Source organism: Crocodylus siamensis, chromosome 1 (assembly GCF_052110815.1).
Source record: "Crocodylus siamensis isolate JL-2025a chromosome 1, ASM5211081v1, whole genome shotgun sequence".
Lineage (NCBI taxonomy): Eukaryota > Metazoa > Chordata > Crocodylia > Crocodylidae > Crocodylus > Crocodylus siamensis.
The window spans coordinates 321607865-321629588 of record NC_143395.1 but is presented as its reverse complement, the minus strand read 5'-3'; the positions used below and the strand labels follow the sequence as shown (position 1 = coordinate 321629588).

At 40.4% G+C, this 21724-nt stretch overlaps 1 protein-coding gene across 3 annotated transcripts in view; it reads right to left on the bottom strand.

The window, feature by feature from the left end:
- Positions 1 to 8285: 8285 nt before the first annotated feature.
- Positions 8286 to 21724, bottom strand: part of ABCC4 (ATP binding cassette subfamily C member 4 (PEL blood group)) — a 220666-nt gene continuing 207227 nt past the window's right edge. For all 3 annotated transcript variants that reach the window (XM_090023501.1, XM_090023518.1, XM_090023509.1), the window contains one exon: positions 8286 to 13190. In XM_090023501.1, coding sequence (XP_089879627.1) covers positions 13083 to 13190 — 108 coding nt within the window. In that variant the 3' untranslated portion in view covers positions 8286 to 13082. The remainder of the gene's footprint in view (positions 13191 to 21724) is intronic.

The following is a 21724-nucleotide window of genomic DNA, read 5'->3' as shown; positions in this document are numbered from 1 at the left end:
ACCATTGCAACTAATTCTACAAAGCCCTAGTCACTGTCACAACTACTTATAAGCATACAGACTTATTCAAAATCTGCCCAATGAGAGAAAATGGTAGCTATATATATAATCACGCCAAATCTACGGTATATATTCAAATAGCACTAATGCAAGGAACTGTGAAAGAGGGCACTGACCATCTTCTTCGCTCTAGATTAGAGATGTCAAACATACGAAGTGACCCTCCATTTTTTCCTGAAATTTCCACTTGGGATTCTTAGCACATATTGCAAACTTTATATTGAAAAAAGAGTTGGAGGTGGCCTTGCTTTCTTTCACCACTGTAAATCAAATGATATTGCTCTCTGGTTGATCTACCCCAGCATTATTTAGATCACCTATGTGCCAGTTCCTTGTGTTCATCTTTCTTTCCTCAGTTTCTTTTTTTTTTTTTTGCATTAGTACATCCCAATAAGTATGGCTTATCTCCATATTAGCCCACCCATCTCTCTCTACTCCTTATCTCCATCCATTCTGTATCCAATGGTAACACAGATGGAAAAGAAAATACCAATGAACTCATGGTAACCTAAGTCTTTCTCAAAGAAAGAGTGCTGGAACATCTCAGACATTTTGAGAAATATTTAAGCATGATATAAGTGACAAAGTTCAGAAGGCTGTTGTTGTTGACAAGCAGTAGTCATGAGAGAAGAGTTGAATCTGTATGTGTAGGGTGACACTGTAGAAACACAATATCTGGAATAAAAAGAATTTGAAAATACAACAGTGGTGTTATTTCTAAGACTTATACCCATGTTTGTAACAATATCATTAGCAATTTTTGTATAAGCCACATGAAGTGCACCATGTCATGCTTATATATTTGTGTTAACTGTAGCTATCACATAAAGAGGATATTTAAGGTACATGTTTTTCAGGAGAAATGGGAGCTCTCATACTTCTTCACAGAAGTGAATGGAAAGCCCATACATCTGATTTGTAAGCAAGCAGGGGCTGCTTCTAAAGAACACAAGGTTAAGAAACATTGAAACCATCATGGTGTCAAGTATGACAAGCTATAGAATCAAGTGTGATCAGAGCTATCTTCCAAAGATAAATTGAGTGAATTCTAAAAGCCATTGAAAAAGTAACAATTTATCTTCCCAAAAGCACTTCACATTTGTGGTGGAGAAAGCAGTGAGAGCTAGCTATGTCCTTTCTCAAAAAAACAGCTGCTTCTGCAAATGCCTTCTCTAAGGGAGAATTCTGCAAGAAACATATGATGGAGGCTGAAGACTGTTGCACCACGTAACCAGTGTACCCTTGGCCTGCGAGCCTGGGTTGGCATGACCAGCTTGGCGCAGAAGGGATCGATAAGCGGACAGGTGGGGATTAACGGCGAGGAGGAGTCAGGCTACTTAAGCATATTAGTTACAAAAATATTTATTGTACTTATGCTACCGATGGTCACAGCGTAGGCAGGATAGCTGACTTTTTCAGTTACAGTGCATAAAACAGAACTGTCTAAAGGGGTCTGTTGGTTCACAGGGTTCCTGAGCCGAGCCCTTGCTTTCTAACCCGGAGGCTAGGTGAGGCTGCCCGACTCAATAGTCCCAGAACTGGTCAACAGCTCATGCACAGGGAAAAATTATAATGCACTTTCGATCACTAAACTTCCGAGAGCTCTTTGACGAGAAGGACAGATGAACCGGTGAGAAACGAATACGCCAAAATGAAGGTCGGTGGCGGGGAGATGTCTACAGGTGGCCAATCTGCTGACTGTGTCTCCTTCGTGTGCTCAGAGTTCTCTGCTTAATGGCGGGAATCTGCTCTTAGTTATAGTCAGCAGTGACCAATCACTTCATGCCAATTGTGAATATTTACTGACCGCCAATTACGTTCTTACACAGTGACCTAGATACATATTCATCTGACCTAGATACCTATTCATTTGACCTAGATACATTATACATCTGGCTGCCCTCAGTGGGTTCAAAAGGTCAACCTTATGATTGGCACCTGCAATACTTATTATTGCAGACAACAAGCTCCTTAAGTGTGGAGAACAAACTTTTAACAAACTCCAACTGCAATGCTTCTTTTAGCAAAGAAATAAAGGCTACTAGTGCTGAGGGGTCTTTATGGCCTGCGTCCTTTCTAAGTTATTATGGTCTTTTGCTTTGCTGGCATCGGCACTCTAACCGACAGGTAAAACTCAGACATGACAAAGACATTCAGCAAGATTCTGGAAATATCGGCCTCCAGAAAAAAACAAAGGTATTTTTTAAAATAGCATTTGACAAAAGTAGAGATATAAGCAACACTGCACAACTAGCTGTACTTGTTTGGGGTAGTGTTTCCCAACCAGTGTGCCGCAGTGCAAAAGTGTGCCGTCAGAAAGGAACAGGTATGCCATGGAATTTTGCCATGGCAAGGAACTACAATAGGTATGAGGATGGGGAATGCCTTAACTGGTGTGCCGCAGAAAATTGTTATTAATGTAAGTGTGCCTTGAGCTGGAAAAGGGTGGGAAACACTGGTTTGGGGTGCTGATCTAGATATGAATGAAACAAGTTCATGGAGTTACTGCTGATGAAAGACACAACTATGGGTTAGGACATTTCCAACAAACTGACCACAGTTTTGGACAAATCAGGTGTGAAAAAGACAGTGAGTGTTGCAACAGATGAGGCTCATTCCATGGGAGGCAGGCAACATTCGTGGTGGAACTCAAGAACAACGTGCATAGATGTGGATCCATGACATGAGCTGTATGGACCATGTGATGGTTGTTGTGGCAAAAACTCTCAATTTTATCTGAACCAGGGATTTCAATCAATGACAATTCATCCAGGTCTTGGAGGAAGATTTCTGTTTTACGCTGAAGTGCCCTGGCAGAGTTGTGGGCCTTTCTTAAAGAACTTTTTTGAACTATGATGCAAGACAGAAGTGTTTAAGAGCTAGAAAGAGAAACCTGTGGCTGAATTACAAGATGAAGAATGGTTGTAGGACCTGCCTTCTTGATGGACATAACAGGTCATCTCAATACTCTCAACATGAGAATGTAGGGTCACAGAACCAAGTTGTGATCAGGTTTTACGATGCTGAATGTGCTTTTGAAAAGAAGCAGTCTCTTTGGGAGAACAGTGCTCCTATTGCAACGGAGTACATTTCCCCACCTTGAAGTCACTGTTCAGTGCCACTGGAACTGAAGGTGGTGATGGCTTGGAGCAAGCAGTATGTAGTCACAATGGCAGATCTCAGGAATTACTTCTAAGACAGGTTCTCTGACTTAGAGTCATGGACCAGAGTTCATACTTTTCTCTGTTCCTTCGGAAGTTGTCCTTGAGGAACTGCAAATGGAACTCATTGGTATTCAGTGTAACACTACCTTGAAAGATTAGTTTTCATCCATTAAAAGAAATTAATTCTATTGATACTTAGGAGAAAACTATTCAGCAATAGAATCTTTTGCTTCAAAGATGTTATCCATGTTCATAAGTGTGTGTGTGTGCTAGTAGATCTCAGTGATGAATATCAACAGTGCAAAACTGCACGCAAGAGTCAAGTGACAAAAACTTGAATGCCATCCTGGAAGTGGCCTTAGCACAGACCTTCCGGCCAAACATCAAGGAACTAGTTTCAGTGAAGGGGTGCCAGGTGTCCAGAAGCAGAACTTGTAGTAAGATGTTAGTGTATGCAGAAGATTTTTTGTGTTTTTAATTCATCATATGTTCCCTTCATTTTCCCTATAAGAGATGTTGCAAATACTTTTTGAAAATAAATCCAGTTCTTCACACTTTGTAATAATTTTTTATACATCCACAAGTTAAAATAAGATGTATGCTGAAAACTGCTATTGATACAAGCACACACACACACACACATACGTGTTTGTGGGGGGGGTATCCATAGTTGTTAGGGTTGGATGGGACTTCAAAAGATCACTGAGTCTGGCCCCTTGCCTTGGGCAGGAAAGAGTGTTGGAGTCATATGACCCCAGCCAGGTGCTTGTCCAGTCTCCTCTTAAAGATCCCCAAGGTAGAAGAGAGCACCACCACTCTTGGAAGCCCATTTCAGATGCTGGCAACCCTTACTGTAAAGAAATTCTTCCTCATGTCCAACCTAAATCTGCTCTCTGTCAGTTTGTGGCTGTTGTTCCTGGTTATTCCAAGTGTGTTCTGGTAAACAGAACATCTCCTATTTTTTGCTGAACCCCAATGAATTTGTAAATGGCCACAAGATCACTTCTCAGACCTTCTCTTGCAGAGGCTGAAGAGATCCAGGTCCCTCTGTCTCTCCTCGTAGGGCCTTACTTGCAGGCCCCTAACCACTTGAGTTGCCCTCCTCTGGACCCTCTCAAGGTTGTCCACATACCTCTTTAAGTGCGGCACCCAGAACTGAACACAGTACTACAAATGCGGCCTGATCACTGCTGCATAGAAAGGAAGTATCACCTCCCTGGACCTGTTTGTGATGCACCTGCTAATGTATGATAGAGTGCAGTCAGTTTTACTGATTACTTCATCACATTGATGGCTCATATTCATCTTGGAGTCAACTATGACTTTGAGATCCCTTTCTGCCGCTGTGCTGCTGCTAGCCTATAGGTGTGTTGGTGATTCCTTCTCCCTAGATGTAACACTTTGCACTTGTCTTTGTTGAACTGCATCTTATTGTTTTCTGCCCACTTTTCCAGCCTGTCCAGGTCCACCTGGATTCAATCCCTTCCTACTAGTGTGTTTACTTACCCCATAATTTCTTGTCATCTGCAAATTTGGATAGAGTGCTCTCCACACCCTCATTCAAGTCACTGATAAAGACATTGAATAGCACAGGTCCAAGGACTGAGCTTTGGGAGACCCCACTGCCCACATCTTTCCAGGTTGCTATCAACCTGTCAACCACCACTTTTGCAGCCTGTCCAGGTCCACCCTTAAGCCAATTTGTCACCCACCTGACCATGTAATCAGCTACATCACAGCTGCTAAGTTTGTTTATGAGAACAGGATGAGATACCGTAACAAAGGCCTTCTTAAAATCCAAGTAGATGACATCTACCTTGACTTCTGCCTCTCAACATTTTGTGACACACACACACGCACATGCATGCACACATGCACAGAGAGCTTACACAACATGTAAGTTGAGCTAATAAACAAGTTTTAGGAAAAAAAATAGGGGTGCAGTGCATCGGTACCTGCAAGGCAAAGAATAGGGCCCACCAACCAATTTGAATTGGATGTCCCTGCTCCAAATCACATAATTTGCTAAGAAACTTTCACAGCTTCTTCTGGGTTCAACAAGAGTTTTCATCCCTCCTGACATACTTGCTTCTAGAACAAGAACAGTCTTTCCTATAAACAACCATTTGAACTTCTAAACAGCTTTGCAACATCCATGTTTGTGCTTCCCATTGCTTTGACTTGCCATGTTTGTTCCAGTAGATTGAGCATTCCTGACATCAGTGATCCCAGATACTGAAATTCAGAAGCTACATGCCCAGGCAGTCACACTAACCAAATTGAAATTTATAGGAACAGGTATTCATACCAAATGAACGAAACTGAAGCAATTCCCAGGTGACTTCTTTGATCAATTATAAATACCACCTCTAACAATGGTAATTCTTAATCAAGTGTTCCCAGGGAACTGTTTGCAATAGACATAAAAAACCCTGCATAAAGGTTCAGAGTACTGTATTTTAAATAAAGAAAGAATGTGAGGAAGTCACACTTGTGGAAAGAGGCAAATAATTTGGTGATTAAGTGACAGATTATGATTTACTTGCATAACTCTACTTGCAGCAATCACGTGTCTTTGAAGCCCTTGTGTTTAATGTAGGGTTCCCGTTTTTGGAACACACTATGAAATATGGTTGCAAATCACCATTGCTAGCCCTGAGAAAAATCACACTGTGCTCATAACCTGCAAGGCGGACACAAGCTTACTCAAAAACTCATTCCCTAGCCTTTCCTTGTCTTGTTCACACTCAGGACATGCACTGATGGGAAGAAACTGGTAGTATTTACTGACATCAAGATCCTGACTGGAAGTCCAAGGTGTGTACTCTTCCTTCACGCATTCCAACCTACAGCCATAAAGGATAGTAATTGTCATTTATATAATTTTAGGAATATTGGCTGCTGTCATGTTGAAAATTACCTTGCTATTCTTACTTCAGATTTCTTTCTGAATACCTCAACTTTTTCTTTCTTTGCCATCATATAATTGAAACATAAGGTACCTAAACACTTACTGAAATTACACAAATGAAAAAGATGCATGACATACCACATTAGGGCATTTCTAGCCTGTCTGCTGTGAATTATAATCATTCCTTTGCATTACACCTCAATATTTCTCTGAACTTTTGCGTCAATCTAAGATATTAAAGTTATGAATTTCTTACCCACATAGGTTGTTTGGGGATGAAAGCAGGAACACACATACTTTGATCTTCTACTTATCTGCTGTTGTTTTCTAGAGAGAAAAAAAAATCCCTATCTTGACAATATTACTGGATTTCATAGATTTCGTAGACATTTGGGCTGGAAGGGACCCTGGAGGATCATTGAGTCCAGCCCCCTGCCCTGGGGATAGGAAGTCAGCAGGGATCATAGGATCCCAGCAAGATAAACATCCAAATGTGTCTTGAAGGCATTCAAAGTGGGTGCTTGAACTGCCTCAGGTAGCAGTCTATTTCAAACCTTGGGGGCTCGGACAGTGAAGAAGTTCTTCCTTATGTCTAGCCTGAATTGGTCACAGTGGAGTTTGTGACCGTTTGATCTTGTCATCCCTTGGGGCGCTCTGGTGAACAGATGTTCCCCCCAGATCCTGATGAGCACCCCTGATAAACTCATAGGTGGCCACCCAATCACCCAAGCCTGCGTTTTTCCAGGGTGAATAGCCCCATTGCTCTCAGCCTCTCATCATAAGGTCTGTTTTCCTAACCTCTGATCATGAGCATAGCTCTCCTCTGCACCCTCTCAAGCTTCTCCATATCCCTTTTGAATTGTGGACCCCAAAACTGGACATAGTACTCCAGCTGTGGCCTCACCAAGGCGAAGAACAGCAGGAGAACTTTTATGATCAACAACCAGGTTACTGATGCAAATTTGGAAACACATGCTCCAAGAGGATATTTTATATCTAATTATTTTGCCTATTACATTGGGACAACATATTAGTATCAAGCCAAACTAGTTTTGGGGAACATAAAATAGTTAATCTATTATCTTGGCTGGAAGACTTTTGAGGAAGATAGGAAAAATAGGTTTACCATAAAGACCAGAGCCATATCTTGTGGGAGGATGTGTAACATACCTGCTGCACCAGGCCTAGAAACTGAGTTGAGCCTTCTTTATCAAATATAATTAACATGCTATGGCCTGAACTTTGAACAAGGTTCAAATTTAGATGCTTAAGAAAGGGCCTTAAACCCATTCTTAAGCAAAACTATGTATTGTATATGACATATAACAGAGTATGAGGCAGTTAATGAGGCAATGCAGTCAATGCTAGGAAGAGGACTGGAAGTCCAAAGAACAGGATTGGAGCTTTATCACTAACCTGCAACATAATTTTAGGTAACCTTCTGCATGGTTTTCTTTCTTCCCTTTATCTGGTGTGTTCAGGTTGTGAGCTATTTTTTATTGTGCACTGGTGTAACATATAGGACAGTAATGGTAAATTTTTATAGGGCTTGCCTACACTAAGGCAGCAGCTGTTCTGGCCAGATTGGACCCACCCATCCATACCTGTAGGCGTACCTCAAGTCAGAAGTCTGCTGGTGACACTGCTTGAAAGCATCCCTCAAAGCCTGTTCTCCAGTTCTTGATCTCTGGTGTCCTTGACAGTGACTGCTCTGGACAAGCCTGGACCAGTTTCATGTACATAGTTCTCAATTTGGATGTGCCTTCAGCCATGAATGGGCAGGCTATTGAATGGTGTAGACAATCCCTTAACAGTCTCAATTTATTAATTTGTGAAAATCTGTTTCCAACTTTTGCTTGCTTGCTCTTTCTAAACTTAGTTTGTAGCCTTCTTGTTTGGGGAAAATGCTTAAAAGTGTGATCTAGGAAGGCTCAGGAACCAAAGGACAAATACTAGCAACACAAAATTCACTATTATAATGCTTTTTTGCATCCTAACAAGTGCACTTTCAAGACCTGGAATTGGCAATGCAGCAAAAGGTGTTGGGTTGGGGCTCAAGATGCTGCCATAAACCAAACCATTTCAAAAGCAGCAAAAGCAGAAATTCAGGATGTTCCACTTTGTGTAATCATTGCAACAGGAGTCTATGCTTTTGAGGATTTTATAATCATATTTTATTGTGTAAGAGCTTCATTGTAAATAGCCAACTAAAAAACCTTCCATGACAACATCGTAAGGAAATCATTACACAAAAATGTTCACCACAGAAAACAGAGTTTGAATGGTCAAAGAGTGTTACATTACAGATACTAAAGTGTACGTAAAACTCCATTCTTCTGCTATGATGTCAGAAGCACATCATCATTATTACTGGAAGTAACTGGTCTTTTTTAAGAGAAGAGACATCAAAACAGACATCACAAAATCAGGTTCTTGTTGGGGAGAGAGAGAGGGTGATGTGAAAAGCAAGACTGGCAGGAAGGTTTGTACCTTACTTGGCTCCTCTATTTCCAGCCTATGTTTACCCACAAGCATAATATTACTACCATTTTAAGCACAGACTGGGAAAGTTGTTAGAATCAGTCAACATCACTCAGATAACCAGAATAACTGATTTTGGCCAAATTAAGCACCTGTCTCTTCTAAGGATGGGGAACAATGTTAGTGGCAGTATGTCAGCCTACATCTGAAAAGTGACTTGGTATCTTCAAAAGGAATGGATTTGACAGAACTTTGCTTATAGACTTACTGGGCCAGAGAAAAACACTGTTTTAAAGAAGACTGTGTGTTGGTATAGAATTTTTCTCTCTTTTACACAAAGATCTAAGTTATAACAAAAATGCACAGGTATTTCATCTGAAGTACAATTTTTTAAAGCATAAATGGGGGCATTTCCCAGTCTCTTACACTCAACAATGACAAAAAAGAGTTATATAGTGGTGATTTTCAGCATATTATTATAATATAATACAAAAATCTGACCTTGTGATGTCTGTTTTGATGTCTCTTCTCTTAAAAAAGACCAGTTACTTCCAGTAATATATTCGAATGAAGACTCTAGTGAATTTTAAGGAATTGTTGTTGAAGAAATACGCTAAAGGCTTTACTAACTTACATGACTGAGTTCATTCCCATGAAATCCCTGTTTAGGCATGTAAATTTTGTGCAGTTTTGTTGTTGCAAATAAATTAAATGCATTTTCAAATGTGGATACCACGGTGTGTTTGAATCCTACCTGAAGAGGAAATGAAAAAGGCTGGCCTGGGGAGAGATTTCATACATTAAGCAATCAAGAGGCTCACTGAATGAAAGACAAAGTCCATCCTACATCTTAAATAACTACCAGGTTTAATTACGCTGTTAATAGTGCAGTGCAATAACAAATATTTTGCTTGCCTGAAGATATATGGATCAACCACTGTTACTATCAATAATCATTTAAATACAACTGCAACAGACATTAAGGAACAAACTGAATAACAATTTCTTGGTGAAATCTAACTTACGACAATGTAGCTTATCTTTTTGTAAAGAAAGAGTGAAATATAGATGTAACAAATTGCAAGAGGTTACCAGACTATGAAAGTACTAGTACCAATTGTGCTTTTTTACAGGTTACATTGTTTTTCAGTTTGTGTTACATTGAGATTTCATATATACAGTCAGCCATGTCCTGTCAAAACATGTTAAGCAGAAAAATCAGCATTCTCAAAGATGCCTAAGATTCTGTGTACATTCAAAAAACTACAATATCAAGTTAATTCTGTTAAGTAGACTATGCTAGTTCATTGCCTGATATATTAGGATTTCTCTAGTTTTCAACCCAGAAAACCTGAGGAAGACAAAAACTTTTGGTTCTACTCAAGTGTTATTGCCACAGATGTATTTTTAGCTGAAGTGACCTAGCACCACCTTATATCCTTGATCCATACACATAATTCTCCTTGAAAGTGATGCAAATTGTGGCCAAAGAGCTGGCACTTGCTTATTTCATTTACAAAAATCTACAACATACAACACAGAGCAAGCACAACACTTTTCTTCAGCCATGTCTAGACTGCCAGCTTAATAGACCTGGCAGTGGCACCCTTAAAACACACTGTGTTGCTCTGAAAGGGCTGTTTCCTGAATCAGAAGCAGTGTAATTGCACCTTTGTCTCATGAGCACTGTTAAGGCAAAGCAAACTTACCATGTCAAGCAGCAGAGCTTTCAAACATGCTTCATATAGGCTGCTGCTTGAACCAGCAGCATTGTGGCTATAGTCACATGGCATTGAAGAAAAGCTAAACAGCATGGCTGCATGATGCTGCTATGCTAATAAGCCTCCTCACAGCATGGTGGAAACAGGGCTACACTTTCTCAGTTCAGAAGTCAGCTCATATTTGAATGCACCGCTGCTTGGAGCAGTAAGTTTTCTGTGCAGATGTGACCTCTCAGACATTTAAAACTTGCTATGTTGTAAGTCCAGAAGTAACTACATGGCAGTTACATGATTGTGATACAATTACATGATTGCAGAACAAGGTTGGGTAAGACTAGACTCCAGCCAAACTTACAGACCAGAATATGAGACCCTCATATTAGGACTAGCATCATATAAAATGTAGCCCCACTGACTTCAGTGATAATTACTATGGAATGAGCTGCTATTCATTAAAAGGATGGAGTTTCATTTTGGAACTTGCTATTAACTGTGAAACATTACAAGAAACCGTAATACCACAACTAGGCAGATGGACAAATCGGAATCAAAAGTAGCAGAAATGTAGTGCTTTAGTTTAGGCAAATGTCCCAAGCCACAGAAAACCCTACAGAGGGAGTGCTGCACCTTTTGCATGTCACAAAGCACAGTTCTCCAGGAGTGACTTTCTGCTTTAAACATATGTAGTATACAGGAGTATACCCTGTTGACTATTTGCTCTTTTATCTCCTTTTCCTACAGCAGTGCAGCAAGCCCTGTTATATAGAAAACTACTGCAGGAAAGGAATGAAGATTCTGTCCCTTAACTTTGCCAGTGTTGGATAGGACAAACTTTGTTAGGTGTCTATGGGACAAAGCTCTTTGAAATCAGCCTTGCTTCTGTGGCGTGGGGTCTGCCTTGAATTTATTACAGAGAGTAGTTTTGTATTTTCAATAGATAATCCCTGGTAGAAAGGTTTGAAACGAGATAGGCATGTGTTTGCCTTATTTTTATTCATTTTGGGACTTCTGGCTAACTTAAAAAAACATTACAAGGAACCATAATACCAGAACTAGGTGGACAGACAAATTGGAACCAAATGTAGCAGAAATGGATTGCTTTGCTTTAGGCCAGTGTCCTTGGGATACTTGCCGAAGGGACCCATAGGAAAACAGCATGTGCAACACAGTGCAATATCAATTTTTTGCAGCATTTTAAAAAACAACACCTTTTCTCCCAACAATATTTTCAGTGTGATTTGTGTTTTTCCATCTCTACACTTTAATAGCAGTAAATGCCCTTTAACGGCACTTTTATAAGTGCTCTAGGGGTGGGGAGCCAACACTTTAATTAGAACCGCTCCAAGAGCTGCTCTAATTCAAGTGCCACCACATCTTGTAGATCAACATCCCTAAACTTTAAAATGGCAGTGGGGGTACTTGAACTAAAGCTCGTTTGAGCAGCCTCTGTGCTTGTATATAGGTGCACTCTAACTATAAGACAAATAGGCTTAGACTGCATTGAATATCAAATTGCAGGCATCTTTCTGAAATGCAAAGAACATAATTCACTTACTTATTTTTATTAGTTGTGCACATAGTGCTATGAGTTAAAGTAACTTGCTGAATCAGGGCATAACAGATCTCTCTTTCATAAAATTCTTCTTAAACGTTAGCAGGGGCCATTCAACAATTCTAGCTGTTTTTACCCTTCTATGCATGTGCACCGAAATGACAATTTCAAGAGCTTCAATTAAATAGGTATAATCCCTGATACAAGATAATTAAATATACTCATTTTAAACATTAAAAAGTATATTGAATCAATTTGCTGCATTAACTGCAGTTAGAGTTTTGGCTTGAAGGCACAAATATTAAGGCACAATAGATGCAAATAATGTATACATTTCAATGTGCTGTGCTGAAGATAACTTTCTATTACAAAATATTTGCTTATGACTACTAGTTCAAATGTTTCAAGTTATTTTAATACTTTTTTCCTTGATTACCTGGATAAAGTGGAATGCAAGTTAATTATTTAAATATTTGTGTAGTGCAAATATGCAAAATGTGACCATTTTCATTATAGTTCAGTAAGTTAACATAGCTTCTTTTGCATTTTGATCTTAGGAAAGAAAATGGCAATTTTTACATTCATTTTTGGACAATGAATGCACATTGCTACATTTAATTAAAAAATTAATTTAACATGCCAATACATGGATATTTATTTCCTCTATTAAATGTACTTTTGGCTTTTTCAGTTCTTGTTTTTGCCTATTCACAAAGGTGTGTAAAAATATGAAGTAAGAATATATATGTATATATAAAATGCTGCCTTAGACAACTGAGTTATAGATTATCAAAATTGCTGTAGGAAAGTTAACATTTTAATTCAAACTCAAAAATGTTTTTGCATGTTTCCAAAAGACATAAGGGAATTCTAGTTTCTTAAAAACCTCCAAAAAGCATCCTAGTTTTGTTAAGTGTCCTGCACTTATTTTAATAAGAAAAGTCTCTAGATTAGCTTTCAAAGAGGATCTGTGTCTGTAACTCCTTTAGAAACAGAAATAATAAAAAAAAAGAAAGTTATTGCACTGAAATTAACATAACCAGGACATGATATATTTTCTCACTAATAAATGGTATAGATGTCCAGTGCAAGAAACCACCCTCCTTTAAGCACCAGTCACCTAGGGTTTACTTGTTTCAGATTCATAGTTTCAGGATTGCAAATGTATAGAAAATAACGGTGTTTAATTGGGATCACAGTGCAGTCTCAGAAATGATGAATCCTGAGGAGGAATCTGGTGAAGAGTCCGCAACAACTTGACCATTTTGAATCACTTCTGGGTAATTCTTGCTGAAGTAGACCTAGGGATGCAAAATTATATACGAGTCAGTAATTAAATTCACTATTACACATCATTTAGTTTCAAAAGACAGTTACAGAGATTAATGTAATGTAAGTATAGAAATTAATTTCCTTAAGGAAACTGAACAAGAACTTTAGTTTAGCAGAATTCAATAAATAACTCTATTAATTGAGGAATTAGTAAAATTACTACCTGGTCTTACAATCACCGCAGCAAAGAGTGAATGAATCCTCACATGACCTGTAGATCCACTCAAGTTCCAATAAATCAGATCCATAGATATATTTTATCACTTTACATTAAACTGATAAGTAAAATCATTTTACTGGCTCAAAACATGAAGATAAATTAAAAACAGTGTGACAAAGAAGCTGTGAAATCTTGCGTCTGCACAAGGGTTTCTCATTTTCACACATAAAATGAACACAATGGATTTGGATGTTAATATCAGGTTGTAATCCCTATATTTTACAAACTATGATTGACAACCATTGAAAGTTCGCGGTATATGTATGAAATATCCCAGCGTTTAATTTGTGCTGCAGAGCAGTTATAGGGCCTATAGAAATGTGATCTCTGGATAGTGCACCACAATAATGAAAGGAGAAGCAAAAGCTTTAACAATGACTCAACCAAGCAACTTCTCTAAAATGTAAGATGATACCAAATAATAGGACAGTTCTTTGCCAAGCCTTTGAGTTCTTGAATTCTACCAATTTCTAGCTGAACTAGAAGAGATACAGGTTTCCTGATAAATGTATAATCAGAACATAAAGAAAATGAAATGCTGTCAAGTTTCAGTGTTCCACAATCATCAGTTTTTAGTAGCTGTATCATATCTCTGTTCCTTGACAGATGCGCATAACAAAATGAAATAATGTCAAGACTTGTGTGCTCTTATCTAAAAATGTGTTTGGGTGAAAAAGGACTTCAAATGTAATTTTTTAAAAGAAGAATGTGAAAAGTTTTGTTTGAGTCTTTAAAAACAGAAAATACACTATCTTTCCAAGGCTGACATATGTCATGACTTACGGCTTATACTCACACTGTTCTGAATACGGCTTATGAAACATTTCTCCAATTTATATTTGGGGGCACTGTCAACAAAGTTAGGTTTGTTTGATAATAATGTTCTTTTCATACATGAATAAATGTATAAGACATGCAGTACAAAAAAGAAATGGTTATATTATATAAGAACTCCTATAAGTATCACAGTCTTCCTTTGTGCATACACGTTGACATAGTGTCTATGTAGTTCCACAATTTTCAGAGAATATTAAGGTTATGATTTGAATCAAGAACAGGACTCGAAGTCCTGTTGCAAAGCATTCTCCAGTAACCAGCAACGACAGGGAGCAACAGAGGAAAGTTAATTTGGTGCCTGGCTGCATATAACATTACTAAGACTCCAATCTTCACTGTATATTTCCATCCTTTTACTAGTTTAAGACACAACTTTAACATACTTTAACTGAAGCTTTTAAAAGTGAATTTTCTTTAAGAAAGTTAATAGAAAATCATACCATAGTACCACAGATATAATGAAACAGCACAAACTTTTCAACCATCTCAATGCAAATATATAGGACTCTTTTCAATGGACCTGATTCTGCATAATACTGAATTCCCACAATTTGAGAAGGAATGGTACATGGCACTTCATAGAAGACTAGTCCTATAATATGATTCTTCCCCTAGCAAAAGAGCTGTAACTTCATAACAACTTCAAAAGGGTAAATGCTATCCATGTGCAACAATTGATTGATAATTGATATTTTAAAAATTATCTCTCTCTCATTGGAAAAACCAACCATTCCCCTTCCCTCACCCCCAACTTTTCTCCCATGTCTCCAAAAGCCATTAAAACAGCAAGGGTCATTCAGTAGAGGCAGATGAAAGATCCAAATGGTGAATTTACTTATCCAGACAACTGAATACACTAATGATTCTTTCTCACTTTCTTAGAATTTTTTTTTAATAGCTTCTTGTAAAAATGAACAGTGACCAAATCTTTACATGGAGCTCAGCCACGCAGAGAAGTTTGTCAGCATTGATTATTACTATATAGCTTTCAGACTCATAAGCTACTCAGCATGTGCTTAGCAGGGTACATTTAGAGCTGCATTATACTGTACTCCAATCTGGACTCTAACTCAGACAACACAGAGATCTATGAAACTTGTTACAAGCAGTGTCACCCTTGAACTGGGCTTGTCAGCCATAAACAGACTCATCTGAGTAGACCTCTTAGGTGTAGACCATAATCCAGAGAATAAGTAGTTGCATTCCATGCTGTACGAGGGATACTGAATGACTAAAATGGTTGTAAGAGTGTGCAGAGTTGAAGGAATTTAGAAGCCCAGGACAAGATTTGTAAAAGTATCTAGAGAACACAAATTTCTGAATCCTTGGATTCTTAATATGGAACATCTGTAAAGTGTCATTTTCTAAAAATCAGGCCCCTTTGTTTTATGTTTCAAGTTAGGCACCCAGCATTTAGGGCACACACTTCCAAGTCACCTGAGATAATACTGGTTCTGGTTATAAAGATTTACCTGCTCTTTATATAAGTTAGAATTGCAACAACCATACTGCTTTATAGAATTTACTTTAAGTCTCAACTTATATAGATAATTATTCTTTGTATGTTGAATTATTTTCTGCATGCTCAATTTAGGCAACCTTGATGCACAACTTAGAAAAGGATGTTGTTGGCAAGCCTGGTTGCATTCTGAACCACTCTGGTTAGTGAACATACTGGTATGGCTTTTGAAAATGCGCTCATATTTGACAGTCTGATTATTGCCATTTATTAAGTTGCAGTTTTTTAAATTTCGTATTAGAAATTAAAGCAGGAATGTGGAAAACCACCCATAATATACTGTAACAAACATATAACTGTAGAGGAGTCATTAAGATGAGCACTTGTGACTAAACAATTTCTGTAATATACATGAAGCACAGAAAACACTAATCAGCAAATTCTTGAGTAATGTTTCCTACCCCTTTAATGAGAAGGCTATATTAACCACAATTCTGATTAGCTGCTAAATAAGAGATTCTCTGTTCTCCCATTTTCTGGGCTGGGGAGAGGTAAGCCCCATGGCTCTACATACTTTAAATATGATTAAGCGTGTACCTGCCCTCTAGCTCAGGAGTTAGAAAACTTTCTAATGCTGTAAATATCTTAAGAGACTGATTCAGAGACCTCTCTGCTTCCTGTACACAATCAAACAACAAGCATATAGGAGTAGAAAATGACTATGCAGCAAGCAATATTAGCCATCCAGGCATGTTATATATAGAGCTATCCACACATGCAGTTTTCTAACTGGAAAAAAGAGAGGTTGCACTACAAAGTTTAACTCTCTGCAGATATCTCAGGAGCTTTAACTCTTCCAGATCCTACAAGACTGATTCTATATTTTACTCAATGTGGTTCTTATTTTTGTAGATAAGTGCTGTTCTCTACATATAAATAGGTTTATTTTAACATAATTTATGTAAGCTCCAGAGATAATCATGTTAAATTAAACTTACTTTTCTATAAACCTACCTTTCACATGACTAATCCCTCTCTCTAATAATACACTAGGAGTTTCAATGCAACATCCTGGGCAAAACAGCAGGACCAGGAGCATGTTCTGGTTGTAAGACAACAAAAAGCCAGTTCCACATTTCTACAATTAGTGCTACACATGAATTGCACTGTAAGATCTACTTTGCTTTCAACATTTGATAAACTTGTTCGCTAGCATGCATAATTTTGAATAAGGACCTATACACTCTACAGCTCTGGAATTTGCCACAAAAAAATTCCCATATGCACAACTGTCAGAATCTTTCCATTTATTTAACAAAAAGAAGAAAGAACAGTCTTCATTTCTGTAAAGAACATCCACAAAGTATGATGTAGTAGTCTCTTCCTGTATCTACATAGACATGAAAAAACAGCCTTGAAAAGCATGATATGCTCCATTCATCAAACCCAGGAGCCTGTGAAGTTCATGATGCCATACCTGCAGAATTTCACGTTTTTCAAAGGTACCAGAGACTTGCCCATTTTAGCCATGGAATTCACCATTTTGTAGCAGCCAGGCTTCTGCCCTTTTCGTTTCTGGTCCTCTGCCCTGCTGCCCACCTACTGCTGGCCAGTTTTCTCCATAAGGACAGTGAACTGAATTGTAATACATGCCCACCAACCTTGTTTCATGAAGCCAGGCAGGAGGGAAGGAGATGTGCCTATAAATCACAATACACTCTTTTTACTAACAAATTCATATAACTTCTCCCAACACTCAGGACCCTCTGATCATCATGGATCCTGGTTTTCTGATAAAAAAAATCCCCAGTTTAAAGTAACCCAAAATTCACATTTTTCCATGATCAACATGAAACACCACTATATATATTTTTATATTAGTGGTGTTTCATGTTAATAAAGGAAAATGTGGATCTATATACATATCTATATATTAGTGGTATTTAATTTAAATCATGGAAAAATGTAGATCTATACATATATTTGGGCTGTGCAAAGCTTCAGTAGCCAATTTGATTCGGAGGAGATTTGGCCCGATTCAGCAGCTGAACCTCCAAATCCGAATAGAATCAAAAGACTCATTAAAAGGTCTGAATCAAATCAGAAGCATCCAAATTGATCCAGAAAAGATTCGAAGATTCAGAAAGCAGGCTTGCAGGAAACAGAAACTAAGAAGAGGGAGGAAAGACTGCTCTGATATTGACATCTGTAGCTGGCCAGCGACTGTGATCTTTCCCTGAGTTCCCTTCCAGTCAGTCCTCTGGGGGAGGAACATAGAAACAAGATATAAGGCTGTGTGTGAAATGATCTGTTCCTTTTGTGAGCAGCAGCAGCAGCAGCAGCAGCATCTGAAAGGTTCTGGCTTGGTAGCACTAGCTAGTCTCTTGCTAGAAGTTGTAACCAATCCTTTCCTACTTACCCTTGCGTGCCATCCCTATTGTTATCCCTTTCAACTTATTCTTCCCCCAAAATCCTCTTATTTGTTCTTCTTAATCTGTCTTTTTTTCCCCCACACACAAAAAGAAATCTGTGTTTTCCCTGACAGTGTGTCATCACTGTGCAGGAAAGCACAACACACACACACGTTGCAGCACACCAAACATGAAGTGTGCTGGAAAGGCAGGTGCCAGGTCTTCTGGCAGGGAAGGGAGAGGGAACAGAAGGACAGCTGCAATCCCAAACCCCACCAAACAAAGACACACCCTCTTTCCTAGTAGCAATGAGTTTTCTGCTGCTAGTGGGAGCAAGGAGGTGGGAGCAGTGTCCACTAACACCAGTAATAACCACCAGCACCAGCATGACAGTCTCTACCCCAATTTCAGTTCTCAGCACGAGCCTTCCAGTGCCAGAGAAAGAGCTGGATCTGCAAGCAGAGGAGCTCAGGGCCATAGCAAAGGAAATTCTGGGGAAGGAGGGGAAATCTGCATTTGTACTCCACACCTCTCAGAGTTCCCCTAGAGGTAGGTCTCCTTCTCTAGAAGGCACTTCAAAGGAGGTTGTGGGGGCAGGTGGCTCAGCTCCTCTTCCAGGGAAGGAGAGGGATCAGGCAGGATCCCTACTCTCAACCGAGAAGCAGGTGGGTAGTGTAGTGTGGGATCATTGTGAGGTGGCAGATGATCCCAGGTACGCTACCTGCCAACACTGCCAAAAGTGGATCAGCCGGGGTGAGGAGGTGAAACACTTCACCATCATGGCAATGCTGCTGCATTTCTGGAGGCGCCACCCCTTTGCCCTTCTTCCTCCTCGGCCTGGTACTGGTGGGGGTGTGCCCAAACAGAAGTCCCCCTCTTGCTCCAAAGCCCCTGTCCCCAAGAAACCAGTGGGGAAAAGGCAGAGACGAAGTGGAGGTGCGCATTCTCAAGGCAAGCAAAGTCACCCAGAGCACTGGAGAGATGCTTGTTCTGTATGGCCAGCCCTTCTCCTTTGTTGAGCGTCCAGGATTCAGGTGGCTCATGGCACTCAAGGCTCCATCCAACCAACTGCCTGCACGTACCACCTTTAGCAGGATGGTGGTGCACTCTCTGTATGAGGCATGCAGGGAATACCTGAGGGAGGAGCAACACAAGACAGGGCTGCAGGTAGCTTTCCACTTCACTTCGGACATCTGGAGCGGCCAGGGTGGAAATCATGCCTCTCTCTCCCTCCAGTCAGGCCATAGGTGGACTCTTCTTCAAGCAGAGGTGATGGATGAGTCCCACACAGCAAGGGAGATCATGGTGGCCATGAACTTCATGGTGCAGAGAGGGCTCATTGGACAGGGCAAGCTCACCTGTGGGTTCAGGGTCACCCCACAAAGGGGCCAATCTGGTGAAGGTGGTGCATGATGCCAACTTTGTTGGGCCCTATTTGATTCGGATTCAGGTTCGGCCCAAATCAGGGATAGCAATTCGATTAGTTGATTCAGATCACTGTCCCTGATTCGATTCAGCCGAATCCAAATCTGATGATTCAATGCTGCTTTGTAGAATCAGTGATTCAGCTATAGATACAGCTTAAGAACTTTTTTCTACATACCTTGAGGTAGCAGGCGTGGCTTGTTATTGCTGCAATGCTGGTGCAGATGGAGCATCCCACAGGAGTGTGGGGGTCTGCTGGGGAGCATGGTGGGGGCCCCCCACACACCTTGCTGGCTTGGCAATCAGCTACAGGGAGATCCCAAGTGCCCCCCCCAACCCAGGAGGCACCAGTCACCAAGCCAGGGGAGCGCGGAGGTGGGGCAGTGTGCTCCCTGGCAGATCTGAAAGTGTTTCCAGGTCTGTTGCCAAGTGTGCTGGGGACCCACCTCTCCTGCACTTCTGTGGGATGCTCCATGTGCCCCAGCATTGCAGCATTCACGAACTGCCAGTTACTTTGAAGTATGTAGAAAAAGCACTTAAAGCTGTGTCTATGCCTATGTCCGAATCTCTGAATCTTTCTGAATCTCCCTGAATTGATTTGGATGGTCCTGATTCAATTTGGATTTGGAGATTCAGCCACTGAAAGCTTTGAACAGCCTTAATATTATTTATATATATTAGTGGTGTTTCATTTTAATCATGGAAAAATGTGGATTTTGGGTTACTTTTTTAATATGAAAATTGGGGGTGGGTTTTAAATCACAGAAAACCAGGATCCTTGGTAATCATTCAATACATGAGAGAGCCAATGATGAGGGAATGAACCAGAACTGTATAGTAGAAGAGGCTGCTGTACAGAGTAGGTATCTGTAACCTACACCCGGCAGGATTCATCCAGTCTGCAAAGAAATTTTTTGCATCACTTCAGGCATGCCAAAAAATCCTGGGCCCCCAGGTGTCACCTTGGTCTTGCTACCATGCATGGAGCCCCCAGAGCCTCCCCTTAGCCACTCTCACCTGTGGCTCCAAACCAGGCCCAGTGGTGTGAATGGCCAGGAGTGTCCTCACAGTTTTAGATCGGGTGAGTCAGAGCTGCTCAGACCCTGCTGACCCATCAGTGCTCTTACAGCTCCCCTACCCTGCCCAACATTTCCAAGACAAATGGAATTACTGGTGACATTTGCACAGTCTTGCTTCCCTCACTTCCCATTGGATGGGGAACTACACCCCACCAAAGCACTGCACCCTGGGAGCTATAGTCCAGCCCACCTTAGAACCAAGTTTTGTTAATCTGGTCTGCTGTTATAGGGCGCTGACCTCTGGTCTAAAGGATCCCTTTATCTTTTGCTGCATAAGTTAGAAAATTTATAGTGATGTAACGAAAGGGGTCTAAAAGACCCCACAAGCAAGACCCAGAATCTCACAGGGGCTGAACAAGCCCCCAGTAAAACACAAAACTGACCCTGGGAGCAGGAAGTGGCGAGGCAACTGTTAACAAGCTGGGTGGCACTGGGGTGATGATGTCAGCCCCCAGTGCTGCCGCAGGAGATTGAAAAGACACCCGGAGTGCCAGAGAGGTGAGTGCAGAGCCTGCCCCTGTGCCAGTTAAGGCAGAGGCAGGCACAGGACACCGAGGCAGAGAAATGTTGGAGCCCTGGGGCTCAATGTATACTGAGCAGTATAGGCTCCATGCTCCCAAGGCTAGGGAGTGAAGCCTCATTTACTAAACAAAACCTAGCAGCTTAAGCGAGCTGGGTGTGTTGCCGGCAGGCTAAGACCATTGTAGGCAACCATCATAGGAATTAGGTTCCTCTTCATTCCTTTCTTTTTTTTGGCTTTTTTCTTTTCTTTTTTTTTTTGAGAGAAGGCCACCTAGGACCGGTGGAGTTCTAAGATCTGGCCTTAAGCTCAAGATCAACCTCTTGTCAGCAAGGAAGCAACAGAGTAATCCAGACAAGACTAGGAAATGCCTTCAGAATTTCCCCTTAGGTCAAAACCCAGATCATGCCAAGGTCCCGCATCAGTCCATTGTCTCAACACCAATAGCTAGCTTGTGGCTGGGGGTGTAGGGGAGGTGGAGTCCCTTCATCAGAAGCTCTCAGATCTGTGAGTAACCCCAAGTGGGACCCCTGTGTTGAACAACATTGAACC